General features: G+C 43.4%; 1 protein-coding gene across 1 annotated transcript in view; it reads left to right on the top strand.

Annotated features, from left to right (window-relative positions):
- Window positions 1-13,932, top strand: part of Tmc2 (transmembrane channel like 2) — a 54,701-nt gene that overhangs the window by 20,401 nt on the left and 20,368 nt on the right. Inside the window, exons 9-14 of the mRNA XM_035447037.1 lie at window positions 2,396-2,584; window positions 3,406-3,585; window positions 4,895-5,044; window positions 6,885-7,013; window positions 11,650-11,717; window positions 12,400-12,639. Of these exons, the coding sequence (XP_035302928.1) occupies window positions 2,396-2,584; window positions 3,406-3,585; window positions 4,895-5,044; window positions 6,885-7,013; window positions 11,650-11,717; window positions 12,400-12,639 (956 nt within the window). The remainder of the gene's footprint in view (window positions 1-2,395; window positions 2,585-3,405; window positions 3,586-4,894; window positions 5,045-6,884; window positions 7,014-11,649; window positions 11,718-12,399; window positions 12,640-13,932) is intronic.

Raw genomic sequence — 13,932 nt, 5'->3', positions numbered from 1 at the left:
CCTTTTCATTTCCCTCTCTAACCCAGCCCTCCCTGGGAGGATAAATGGTCTTCTGCTCACTGTCAGCAAAGGATTTGAGCCTCCTAAGCACTAAATGGGTTTATTGGGCCTGAGTCCCATTCTCCTGGCAGAGGATGGATGGGGAACTGGCTCAGTTCTGTCCTCTCCTCTCAGCAAGCGGGCTATGGCTATCTGCAGCCACAGGCAGGGGAGGCTGGGACAGCTGGGACTCTTCCTCTAGACCAGACCAAGGGTCAGGAAGAAAGCATTGTCTACTGAAAGCACAGGCAGTACACATACATAACAATGGGGGTCACTGCAACCCCCAAGGCCAACAGAGTAACATCTACATGAAGCAAGAATGATGACTCAGTGGCCAGTGTTCATTCAAACTTTGAGTCTGACCCCAGCAGTTTATTTTATGTGTATTTAAGCGAGAAAAATTTTGGAGAAAGTTTTCCGGGTGATAAATAACTCCATCCCGTGTGTAAAATACAGCTTAAAACAGGACTACACTGGAACTCCTGGTAAAGCACACGTGACTGCTTCCAAGATAGGTTCTAGAGACTGACTACGTGTGACATCCTAAGGGTCTAGGGGAGGATCTGGTGTGGTCTTGGTCATACAGACAACACAAAGGTCACCGGGCTATTAACCACCTCCATCCCCAGCCTTCTGAGCAGAAGACAGGCTATGCATGTCTCTCCCCTTGAAGAGACAACCCTCTGTATGTAACATTCCTCGTTTCCCTAGTGCTTATCTGTGAGCACAAGGACCTTGTGCCTCCTGCACATAGCAAGGTAGATGTGAGGATTCTGTGAACTAACATAACAAAACTGCCTGATGAGTTAGCTAAACCTGAGTGGACACCATAACCAGAGATTGGCAGAGAGGGCTCTTCCCAAGCATTCTGTGCAGGAGACCAGGTTTTCTGTCCTAGTCTGCTCCTTACTGAACACATCTTCATAGTTGCTCATGCAGGACACAAGCAGAGCAAACAAAAATCAACTGCAATTTAGACTAACAGAAAGCAATTAAACTGATTTTAAAATCCCATTTATAATAATACCTGAAACACAAATGTCTGTCAATAAGTTAAAGTCCCCCTACCAAAAAAAATTTGAGACACCAAACAAACAAACAACAAAACCAGCACTCAATATTAAGAAGCCCTAAGAGCATGAATTGGCAAAATATATCATGGGGACCAAATCCAGACTGCTGGATAAATAAACCTTTATTGAGACAAATCCATGCACATTTACTTACATATTGTCTATGGTTATTTTCATGCAATGATGGCAGTGGTGAGTAGTGAGAGAGACATGAATTTTAGGCTATCTATCTACTATGTGAATTTTGTAGGATGTTTGACAACTCTTGTATTTGAAAATTTGAGATTAAAATTTTAATCTGAGGGGCTGCAGAGATGGCTCAGCAGATAAGAGCACTGGTTGCTCTTGCAGAGCACCTGGGTTCCATTCCCTGAATCCACGTGGCAACACACAACTGTCTATGACTCCAGTTCCTGGGGAATCTAAACCCTCTTCTGGCCTCCACAGGCATCAGGAACCCATGCTGTACACAGACATACATACAGGCAAAAAACCAAAATACATAAAAAAATTAGTAAAAAAATACTTACATGAATTAATGTTTAAATTTGAATGTATTTGGTCTATTGATTTATAACAATCTTACATAGTTCACTGACACCACTGTGGGTCTTTAGACACACAATGTGAGCAATAGTATTAACTGTTCTGTTGGTTCACTGTTAGATTAATAATTCATGGGGCTGGAGAGATGGCTCAGCGGTTAAGAACGCTGACTGCTCTTTCAGAGGTCCTGAGTTCAATTCCTGGCAACCACATGGTGGCTCACTACCAACTTGAATGAGATCTGGTGCCCTCTGCTGTATTATGTATACAGCAGAAGACTGTATACATAATAAATAAATAAATCTTTAAAAAAAAAGAAAGAAAGAAAAGAAATAATTCATGAGGGCTGGTGGTGGCGCATGTCTTTAATCCCAGCACTGGAGGCTGAGGCAGGTGGATCTCTGTGTTTGAGGCCAGACTGCTCCACAAAGAGAGTTCCAGGATAGCCAGGGATACACAGAGAAACTCTGTCTCAAAAAACAAACAAACAAACAAACAAATCCAAAGCCAAAAAGAAAAAAATAATTCATGGAAAATATTTAGTACCATGTCTAGCACATAGTAAATCTCAGCTTTCATTATTACAAAATAACCAAACCCATTCTCTACAGGGTATCACATCACCTCCTCTGTATCTTTTATTGAAATATAGAAAAGTATTCTCAGGAATTCAAAACCATGGGTGGCTGGGTTTATAACCTGATGTTGTTCACCTCTCATCTTCACACACTAAGGAATCTATAGTGGATGAACAAGAGAGTAACAAAGAGGAAAATATCCACCTGACAAGATTTCTCCGTGTCCTGGCCAACTTTCTCATTCTCTGCTGTCTGTGTGGAAGTGGGTACCTCATTTACTTTGTGGTGAAGCGGTCACAGGAATTCTCCAAAATGCAAAATGTCAGCTGGTATGAAAGGAATGAGGTAAGATGGCCATCTCCAATGAAGCCAAGATTGGGGGAAGTGTTGGAATCACCCTGCTGTCACTTAGCATAAGTCCGACAACTCAGCACAGTCCCTAAAAATCAGAATTACAGGTCTTGCTTTAAAGGGCAAAATTAAGTCAGGCGTGTTTAATCCCAGAACTCAGGAGGCAGAGACATGAGGGTCTCAGAACATTTAAGGACAGCCTAGTCTACACAATGAGTTCCAGGACAGCCAGGATGCATAGTAAGACCATGTCTCAAACAAGTAACTATTGCAGGGTGGAGAAATGACTCAGTGATTATCAGCAATTTGAAAAAGACCCATGTTTCAGTCCCAGCACCCTCATGATGGCTCACAACCATCTGTACCTCCAGTTCAGGGGACCCAACACCCTCTTCTGTCCTCTGCAGGCACAAGGCATGCATAGATACACATATATACACATATGTAGGCAAAACATTCAAGTTTATAAAAAATTATTTTTTAAAGACTGATGATGCTCTAATTTTCTTTTCCCTATAAATCTCCCTATTGCTGGAAGAGGATTTTTGCTTATAGTTCAGTAACTTTACTAGAATATATCATAGTGTTTGTTATTCTGGGTGACATTCTCAGCTAGATAGTGTATACATTCTGAATTTTTATTTATTATATTTTGTCTTATATTTGAAGAGTGAATTACTAAACTGTGGTTTTAAAAAATTGTTTTGTAGCCTTTCTTGAGTCTTTAGCTACCTAAAATTTTTGTTTTCCTAAAATTTTTAACTTCTTTATTCATTTATCTGATCTCAAAACTCCCCTCCTTTCCATTTTTTCAGGTGGAGATTGTGATGTCTCTGCTTGGAATGTTCTGTCCCCCTCTGTTTGAAACCATCGCTGCCCTGGAGAATTACCACCCTCGCACTGGGCTGAAGTGGCAGCTGGGACGCATCTTTGCACTTTTCCTGGGAAACCTCTACACATTTCTCTTGGCCCTCATGGATGATGTCCACCTTAAGGTAAAGCCCACACTCCACTGTATTCCCTTTTGTAAATATAATACTTTTACTATATATCATTTCTATTAATTAAATAAATGTCAGAAGTTTAGGAAGGATTATTAAAAAGAGGTATCTCTAGAACTCATAATCCAAAAGCCACAGTTACAAACAATTGCTCCAGTTCTTGCCTGCTTTTTTCTTAGGTTGTTTTTCCCACATTATGTCTCTATCACTTAGTAGTCTTCATATTTTATATGTAAGTTTTTCCATGTTGCTTCACCGCTGTCATAACAAGTAAATAACCAAGTAATTGTCCACTGATTTGATCTGTCATAGTTGGCCAAAATGCTCATTAATGCTTATCAGACATGTATAGAACATGCATGTTAAGCCCTTGGATACAGCAGGGAACTAGACACAGTCCTGTTCCAAATGGCTTCATGTTCAGGGTCAGGAGGCAGGCTCATTCAATACAATATGCTGTGAAATATGATTCAGTGGGCTAAGTCCAAGGCAGCGTGTCAGAGCACAGGAGGAATTCAAATCCTTGGCTTGGGGAGCCTCAGAAGATGCTGGAAAAGGTGGAGGGAACGTCTGGTGCCAACAGGAAACTGCAGGATGTCTAGAGAATGGAGAGAAGGAAAAGGATGGAGACAGCGGAGGAACCAATGAGTCTTCCTCACTCCTCTGCCTCATTTCTCCTGCAGGAACTCTTTCCTGAAGTAATGGAAGCTTTTTGGAAGGTTCTAATAGTTCAAGTGAATGGCGCTGCTTCATAGTCCTTCTACTCTCTCTGGCTTCCCTCGTTCCCTAAGAAACTGCCCCCACCCTCCTGAGCCTTATATTTGACTCTGGGGTATAGTTACTTTCTCTGAGACTAGTTGACTGGTTCCAGATGTCTCTGCCTTGAGGAGACTTCTGTGCTCTCTGTTATCTGATGTTATCTCTGTTATCTCCTTGGTTCCCAGAGAAAAATTTCCATAGCTCAAATCACTTTATTTTCTAATTGGTAGTCTCTATTGCTTACTAGACTATGAACTTCCTAAGAGAAAACTTTTTTGGTCACTCTTGTGTCACCAGTCATTTGTATGTACAGATTAGACCCTGAATAAGCCATTTTCAGGATGGATGGGTGGATGGACTGATGGATGCTAGCTAACTTAGGAAATAAAATTCACAAAAAAAGATCCAAGGGCTTCAGCCCATTGCACCCTCTGTTAGTGGACTGAAAGCCTGAGAAGTTCATTTCTGAAAAGATTGTGCAGTGGTAAGGCAGCTGAACTACCCATGGCCCCTTCAAACTTCCTATCACCAATTTCTCTTCCAGCTTTCCAATGAGGAGAAAATCAAGAACATCACTCACTGGACCCTGTTTAACTATTACAACTCCTCAGGTGGGAATGAAAGTGTGCCCCGGCCACCACCACACCCTGCGGATGTGCCCAGGGGTTCTTGCTGGGAGACAGCCGTGGGCATTGTGAGTAGTTAAGCTCTCTGAAAAAGGTGACTCTTGCTCTCAGTTCTTTGTTGTTCCTTCTCTGATCTTTCCATATTGGAAACAGCCCTGATAATTCATATGCCCATAAAGCAGGCATTATTTTTGGTGGGGTTTTTTTTGTTTTTTTGTTTGTTTGTTTTTTGTTTTTCAAGACAGGGTTTCTCTGTGTAGCTTTGGAGCCTATCCTGGCACTCGCTCTGTAGACCAGGCTGTCCTCGAACTCACAGAGATCCACCTGCCTCTGCCTCCCAAGTGCTGGGATTAAAGGCATATGCCATCAATGCCCGGCTTATTTTTAGTGTTTTTATCTATTTATTTATATATTTTACATCCCAGCTACAGTTTCCCCTCCCTCCTCCCCTGTCCCTTCCCCCCCCACCTCCCCTCTACTCATAGATTGGTCCCTAGCCCAGTAGTCATCAAAGAGGCTTCATCCAGCAACTGATGGAAACAGATGCAGACCAAACATTAGTTGGTACTCGGGGGATCCTACAGAAGAGGGGCAGGAAGGATTGTAGGAGCCAAAGGGGTCAAGGAGGCATTTCTTAATCTTGGAAGGTCCAAGATGAACAGAGCAGACCCTGTACATCCTGGAACTTCACATCTACCTGCTGTCTTTAAAGTTGTGATGAAGTTGTTGTGTAATAACAACACACACATCTCCTCACCCCAGATAGGAAGCTCAGGTCAGACCAAAGTACAGCCACCACCAAAGTCCAACCAATGATTTTTTTTGAGGTTTAGTTGCAAGAAATGTGAGTGAGGGTTACTTACAGGAGCAGAAATGACTCAAAGACAGCTGCATCACCAAAGCTCATACCAGCACGGGTGACAGCTCACAAAAGCTGGGAGCCTGAGCACACTGCACAGACTGCCAGCAGCTCAACAAGTTGAACAGTATCCTTCCAGGTGCCTTAGCTGGTCTAAGCCTCCTCTGCGCAGCAGCTGGTCTTGAGGTCTTCTTTGCAGCTCAGCCCCTTTGAGAGTGACTCTCAGCAGTCTTTATTACTGCTGGAGGGAGGAGCCTAGTGAATGTGGTCAGTTTCAGGGACTTCCTGAGGACATTTTGAGTTATTTACCTTCCTGTTTAAGGAGCTTCCCTGTAGGATGGACTGTTTCCATCTCCTAGGAAACTGCTATATAACAGAGTTCTGGCAGATCTTTCCAATTAAAAAAAAACAGTTATATATATTCTGTGTTACCCTGTGTAAGTGGAGAAAGCTCTGTTCTTTTGATTCTGGTATGTGATTGTGAGCCACCATGTGGTTGCTGGGAATTGAACTCAGGACCTCTGGAAGAGCAGCCAGTGCTCTTAACCACTGAGCCATCTCTCCAGCCCCTTAGTTACCTTCTCTGTATACCAGGAAAATATTTGATTAATAAGAAGTTATCCTTATTAAATCCTTATACATTAAATCCTAGTGGGGTCAACCAGGATGTCAGAGCAGATGGGGAAAGCAAAGAGTGAGCCTTCAGATCTAGCAATGGTATGGAGCACTGGTCATTGCTAATAACCCAGGAAATTTGCATACATGACTGATAGGCTTCTCAATAACTCAGCAAGCATGATATTCCTGACTCCTAGAGGCTTGGATATTATTCCGCAGTTGTTTAAATAATTAGCAATTTATAGAGCCAAAGCTTGAATTAAGCTTTCTCTAAAGTCTGAAGTCCTTCTTCTGTCCCATGACTGCCAGGAGAACCAGGCCACGCTGACAGTCAGGTGAGTGAGAGATAGTGTCTTATGGCTATGATCATTTGATAGAAGTGAACAAGTTCACATTGAGCCACTCCTATTTTCCCATGTTCCTCCTTGCAGGAGTTTATGAGGCTGACAGTGTCTGACATGCTGGTAACATACCTCACCATCTTGGTGGGGGATTTCCTCCGAGCTTGTTTTGTCCGCTTCATGAATCACTGCTGGTGCTGGGACCTGGAGGCTGGCTTCGTAAGCTGTTTTTTCATATATTCTGCAGTAAGCTCTGGTCAACACCCTCTCTGACATTTGTACTCAGCTGCACTCCTGTCCATTCCATTTCTGTGTTCTGTGAGGCAATGTGTTCAGTCATAATTACTGAGAGACCCTTTTGCATTCACAGAAGCAACTCCACCTTTTCCCATTGTGACCTTCATCTAGGAGTCGAGGCATGGGGACTTATGGGATGGCTCAGTCAAGAGCACTGGCTGCTCTTCCAGAGGACCTGGGTTCTATTCATAGCACCCACTTGGCAGCTCACAAGTCTCTGTAACTCCAGTTCCAGGGGATCTGACACTCTTCCAGCCTCCATGGGCATCAGGCACTTGTGTGCTACACAGACATACATGCAGGCAAAACACAAAATACATAAAGCACCAAAATAGGGCTGGAGAAATGGCTCAGAGGTTAAGAGCACTGACTGCTCCTCCAGAGGTCCTGAGTTCAATTCCCAGCAACCATGTGGTGGCTCACAACCATCTGTTATGAGATCTGGTGCCCTCTTCTGGTGTGCAGATATACATGGAAGCAGAATGTTGTATACATAATAAATAAATAAATAAATAAATCCTTAAAAAATAAAACACCAAAATAAAAAGGGGGTTTAAATTTTTTTTGAATGGAAGCATTTAGCTTTGGGGGACAGGGACCACATTCTTCAATGTCAAGCAGACACACTGGTGAAGTAGCTAAATGACCTCTCATGAGGAAGGCTGAACCTTAGGGTGCATAAGCATTTTAGAAATCCTAGAACAACCAAGAACCTGGTGCCCTTTCCCTATCTTCTGGTTATGCTTTGAGAAGCCCCTTTGACTCTTAACACCCCTCCCCTGAGAGACCCACTTCCCCACCTACTTGGTAAAATGCTCGTCCCAAGCATATGCCATTTTCTCACCATGTAACTTTCTATGAATTGCCAGAACCTCAGGCCCACTTGCTGGCCCAGTGCAATTCTCTTCCACAACACCTCATTGTTCTACTCATCAGTTGTGTTGGGAAAGGAAGTCTCCCTAACCAAGCTTCTGCCAAAAGACTCCTTATCTTTGTTACCCACGTAGTAGCCCTCACCCCAGCCTGTGGCATGGTGAACCCTCCTCAGCACCAACAAAACCTATGCCCGGGCCTGAGAACAATGGTGAAAGGATGCTGTGCTCAGAGATGGTGTCATCTTTGACAGGAGGGCACAGTATTGCTGTCTTCAAAGTAAATTCTAAATTCTATAAGATTGCAAAGTTATAATAAAATCCACTCAGAAATAAGTGTATGAGACGTATAGGAAAACCCTTTAGAAAGAATAAAGGGGCTATGCCTGCCACTCTACTAAAGTATATTAAGAAGTCAGGCTTGGCAGTTGGAGATATGGTTCAGTGGGTAAGAGCGCTTGTTGCACAAGCATAAGGACCTGAGGTCAGACTCTAGCAGCCATGTAGAAAACCACACAGGGCCAGTGTAATCCCAGCACTGTGGATCACTGGGGCTTGCTGGCTGCCAGCCTAGCTTCAGGCTTGGCAAAAGCCATTGTCTCAAAGGAGTGAAGCAGAGAGTGATAAATATGCATAGACACAGGTACAAATTTGCACACACACACACACACACACACACACACACACACACACACACGCAAATATCACACTCACACACACAAAAAAAAAGCAATAGGATCAGGAGTGTGGAACGAGCCTCGTTACATAGTGAGACTCTATTCCAAAAAGGAAAAGTATGATGACGTTGTAATAACTAAATGAAAACTGGAGTAACCAGGCTTGTCCATAGAACAAAATACAAAGCCTAGACACTGATATTAGTCAGGGGAAAACTGTTTATAATAAAGAATCTGATTCAAATCAGTAAGGAAGAAAAGCAATATATAAAACTGAGCTGTAGGGGCTGGAGAGAAGGCTCACTGGTTAAGAGTACAAGTTGCTCTTCCAGAGTACCTGGGTTCAATTCCCAGAATCCACAAGGTAACTCACAATTATCTGTAACTCTAGTCCCTGGGGATTCAACACCCACTTCTGGCCTCTGAGGGCACCAGACACACATGTGGTGCATAGACATACATGCAGGGAATATAAATAAATAAATAAATAAATAAATAAATAAATAAATAAATAACTTTAAAAATATATTTATTTACTGTGCATACAGTGTTCTGCTAGCATGTATGCCTGCATGCCAGAAGAGGGCCCCAGATCCCCTTAGAGATAATTGTGAGCCATCATGTAGTTGCTGGGAATTAAACTCAGGTCCTCTGGAAGAGCAGCCAGTGCTCTTAACCTCTGAGCCATCTCTCCAGCTCTAAATAAAATTTTAAACTGTTACCTGGTCTACAGAGTGAGTTCTAGGGCAGCTATGGCTATACAGAGAAACCCTATCTGGAAAAACTAAACCAAACCGATATAAAGAAAACAACTGTTTTTAAAACTGAGCTGTGGATGAGGAGAGGACAATATCCCTCACTTACTTTACCTACATAAATTAATTATAGGTGAATTAAAGTTTTTAGGGGAGTAGGTTTAGGGTTCTCTTTGTTTTGCTTTGAGACAGGTCTTTCTATATATCTCTAGCTGGTCTGGTACTCATGATGTAGCCCAAGATATTCCCAAACATACAGCAATCCTCCTGCCTCAGCCTCCATAGTGCTGGGGTTACAGGCATGTATCACAAGACCTAGAAAGAATATAGAAACATAAATCAAAATTTTATTTTATTTTTTAAGATTTTATTTATTTATTTATTTATTTATTATGTATACAGCTGTCTGCCTGCATGCCAACAGAAGGCACTAGATCTCATTCAAGGTGTTGTGAGCCACCATATGGTTGCCGGGAATTGAACTCAGGACCTCTGGAAGAACAGTCACTGCTCTTAACCACTGAGCCATCTCTCCAGCCCCCAAAGTTTTATTTTAAAAGTCACATATACATTTACAATCTTGGAAGTAAGAAATATTTTTTGAGCAGAACACAAAAACCAGTAGATAAGGTTGTTTGTTGTTGTTGTTTTAATTTGGGGCTTTTGTTTTTTGAAGATTTATTGATTGATTGATTTTATGTATATGTACATGCACTTGTGTGAATGTATGTGCACCAATTGCTTGCAATTCCCCCAGAGGCCAGGGGGCATTGGACCCCTCCTGGAACTGGGGTTACATGTTCTTGTGAGGCGCCTAAAGCAGGTGCTGGGAACTGAACACGGATCCTCTGCAAGAGCTGTAAGTGCTCTTTGCTGCTGTGTCATCTCTCCGGGCCTGTTTTTGTAATATTAGTTAAATTTTGAGTTCTTGAAATATGTCCCTCACGCGTTTAACTCGTGTGTCTTTGCTCCTTTGCTCCATGCTTCTTGCCACCCTCTCCCTCCTGTCATCTCTCTGGCTCCTCTCACACCCCCTGTCATTTTCTCCACTTCCGGAGACAAACCAGAAGGAGGCCTGAGTACATTGTGAGGACTCACAAGCTCTGCGTCCTTTCAGATTCCTGTCGAGAACCCAAGCTACAAAATAATCAGCCCCAAATCTGACCTATTGTCAGATTGGAGGACAGGAAGTTGTGCCTGGAAGGACAGGGAATGCGTGCTTGTTTTCAAGCCAGCTTCTCATGCTGTGTCTTAATTCATGATTTGCATTTCACTAATTTCATTTGCCTTCTTCCCTGATTATAATTGGAAGTAAATTTCTGATTAGAACATTAATGAAATGCTTTCTTAAGCGCTAAAGTCCTCTCCAAATCAAAGGGTCGGCTACCGCCTGAAGAGGTAGATACAATTATAATTTGTTGTTGTTGTTGAAAAGCTTCGGTTTTAATAACTTCAGAACTTTGGGGACTGATGAGATGGCTTAGCGGTTAAGAGCCCTGTTGCTTTTGCAGAGGACCTGGGTTCAGTTCAGCACCCACACAGCAGCGAAGTGTCCGACACATTAGTTCCAGAAGATCTGGTGCCCTCTTCTGGCTGCTGGAGGCACTACACATGTATGGTGCACAGGTTCAAACAAAACACGCATACGCATAAAATACAAATTAATTAATTAATTAATGAAAAACTTCAAAACTTGTCTTTGAAAGTTGAAAACAAGGATGGGGAGACAGTCCAGTTGGTAGAATACTTGCCTAGTGTGCCAGAGGCCCTGGGTTCAATCCCCAGCACCACATAAACCAAGTATGGTAGCTCACACCTGTAATCCCAGGTGTGAGGGGCAAGCAAGAGAATCAGAAGTTCTAGCTATGTAACAAGAATATAACCTGGGCTACATGAACCCTATCTCAAAATACATACATGAGTGCACACATACATATATGCATACATGCATAATAGCATGCATACATACATACACATCAAAAGCCTATTAAAGGAACAATCCTACTACCAGGTATGATACTTTAATCTTGGAGCTCCAGAAGTTAAGGTGTAAGGATTATCATAAATTTGAATCCAGCCTGAGCTATACAGAGAGACTGTCAAAAATGAACAAAACAACAGAAATCAGAATCCTGAACCCAAGGCAGGCGTTTCGGGTTGAGTTGTCTTGACCTGGATAGGATCTAGCTGGAATCTCCTAACGTTTGCTTTCTCACTAGCTCCTCTCTCCCTCTTCCCCTTCCTCTCCCTCCAGCCCTCATATGCCGAATTTGATATTAGTGGAAACGTGCTGGGTTTGATCTTCAACCAAGGAATGATCTGGTGAGTTGTCTATTTCACCTGAGGAGCATGTAATTTGGGGAGTCAAAAACTAGGGTTGGGGACAGCAAATCACCTTAGCTCTCTCAGCTCGGGTTCTGGTAAGAGCTAGAGAGTAGAGCAGGGTGGGAAGCCGGACAGTGTATAGCTAACCAGTGTGCTCCAGAGAGAGTAGGAATAGGGAGAGAAGGAAGAAAGAACAAAGCAAAGAAACAAGAAAGGAGGAGAAGAAAGGGGAAAGGAAAAAGAAATGAGAAAGATGGGACAGGGAGAAGAGGACAGTGGTGAGTGAAGGAAGGAACTTTCTCCTTTGGAGGCTGCATGACATCAGCCGTCAGCCTAAGTCTTTGAAGGTGCAAAGGACTGTCTACAAGCTACTGTCTGCCTGTAGGGATGCTCATGGAGGCCAGAGATTGTGATCTGTTGATGCCTGCTAGGAAAGCAGTAGTAAATCCTGGCCAGGGTCCCAGCCAGTAGTTCTCAGAGTTATCTCCCTCTCTTGGGGACTGGGTGGCTCCGGCATGATGACAAGTACCTTGGTTAAACCAAAGGCCTCTGCTCTTGGATTCTTCAGGAAAGTGCCTTGACTGCATGCCCCTAATCCACCCACCACATTACGCTCTATTAGCCTTCCCTCACCTTCCTGCTACCGGGTCAACCAGATGTCCCATTTCTGACCTTTCAGGATGGGCTCCTTCTATGCTCCAGGACTGGTAGGCATCAATGTCCTGCGCCTGTTGACCTCCATGTACTTCCAGTGCTGGGCAGTGATGAGCAGCAACGTGCCCCACGAGCGTGTGTTTAAAGCCTCCAGGTCCAACAACTTCTACATGGGTCTGCTGCTGCTGGTGCTTTTCCTCAGCCTCCTTCCAGTGGCCTACACCGTCATGTCCCTCCCACCCTCGTTTGACTGTGGCCCCTTCAGGTGCAATCTTTGTTGCTGGGGAGAGTTTTCCTCCTGAGGCAGTCTGCACACAGGTCCTGGCTTGGAATTCCAGTTCTGGTTTCATGCCAGCTTGTGAGAGGCTATGGAAGTTGGGGCAAACCATCGAAACTATTCAGCAAGTTTTCTGTAAGGATGGAGATGCCCCATGGGGTAGCAGGCAGCTACTTGTGGCTACTGGGTGCTTGAAATGAAGAGCTGGGAAACCAAATTTCTTATTTTTTCATTGTAATTAATTTTGATTTTAATAACCACAAGTGGCTGACTACCATATTAGATGGTATAAGTATAACCTTTTAATAGTAGATAATCTGGCACCTGTGGTTATCTTAGCAAAAGAAGAGTGATGGCGGGTATTCTAACTCCATCAAGGTATGAAACAGGCATAGTTGGTCTTGACCAAGACTCTCAACTGGGTCCCCATACTCTAGAGGACACTGGTAGCACTGAAGGTTGGTTATAAATAAAAGTTATTGGGCAATTGGATATAGTTATATAAGGAGATAGATTGAACAATAATGTATACCTCCTGTTGTCTTTATAAATATGTGACCCACTGAAAACAAATCCCTCTAGTTCCTGAAAAAATAGGTCTGGGACTAAAGGTGTTAAGCGCACGGCAACCTTTTACCAAGTGTCTTCTCACTTAGAAATTCTCTGTGGCCTCTTGGAGAATATGTTAATATGAAGAAACTAGTGTTCCCATCTTTGTTGAATACCTATCCCAGACAAGAATTGGGGTAAGGCAAGTGAGAGGGGCCATGCATAGCCTTGCATGATCCAGAAAGCAAGGCTCTCATCCAGCTGTGTTGTCACCCACTCCAGAGCCAGCCCGGCATGCCAGTGTGAAGTGTGCTGTGTGGGAAGCTGGCTGTCTCCTTTTCAGTTAAGAGGCCTGGAGTTGGTAGAACCTAGAGGAGGTATTCAATGGAGTCTGCTATCAAGCACAATCTGGTCACACAGGAGTCTGTGCAGAACAGAGAAGGTAGCAGTCAGGATGGAAGGCTGCAGGAGACTAGAGATGCCAGAGTGAGGGAACAACCATGTCAAAGAAGACTCAGTTTTTTCCTAAGCAAGCCCGGGTGCAGGCGTTGCCACCATTTCCTCAGACTGCCCACCTGTACCCAGGAAAGATGGCTCCTTAGCCTGTGGCATGCCTGTTTCTTGACATTTGTGTCCCTTTTGCCCCATCTGCTTTCCTGGGTGATAATGGCAACCTATATCAGATCATAGGAAAAGAGATCTAACTCAAGGAAGAAGCATGGTTACAACCTC

This window comes from Cricetulus griseus, chromosome 6, assembly GCF_003668045.3.
Source record: "Cricetulus griseus strain 17A/GY chromosome 6, alternate assembly CriGri-PICRH-1.0, whole genome shotgun sequence".
Lineage (NCBI taxonomy): Eukaryota > Metazoa > Chordata > Mammalia > Rodentia > Cricetidae > Cricetulus > Cricetulus griseus.
Note: the sequence above shows the minus strand (reverse complement) of the source record. Positions and strands in the feature narration are given on the sequence as shown.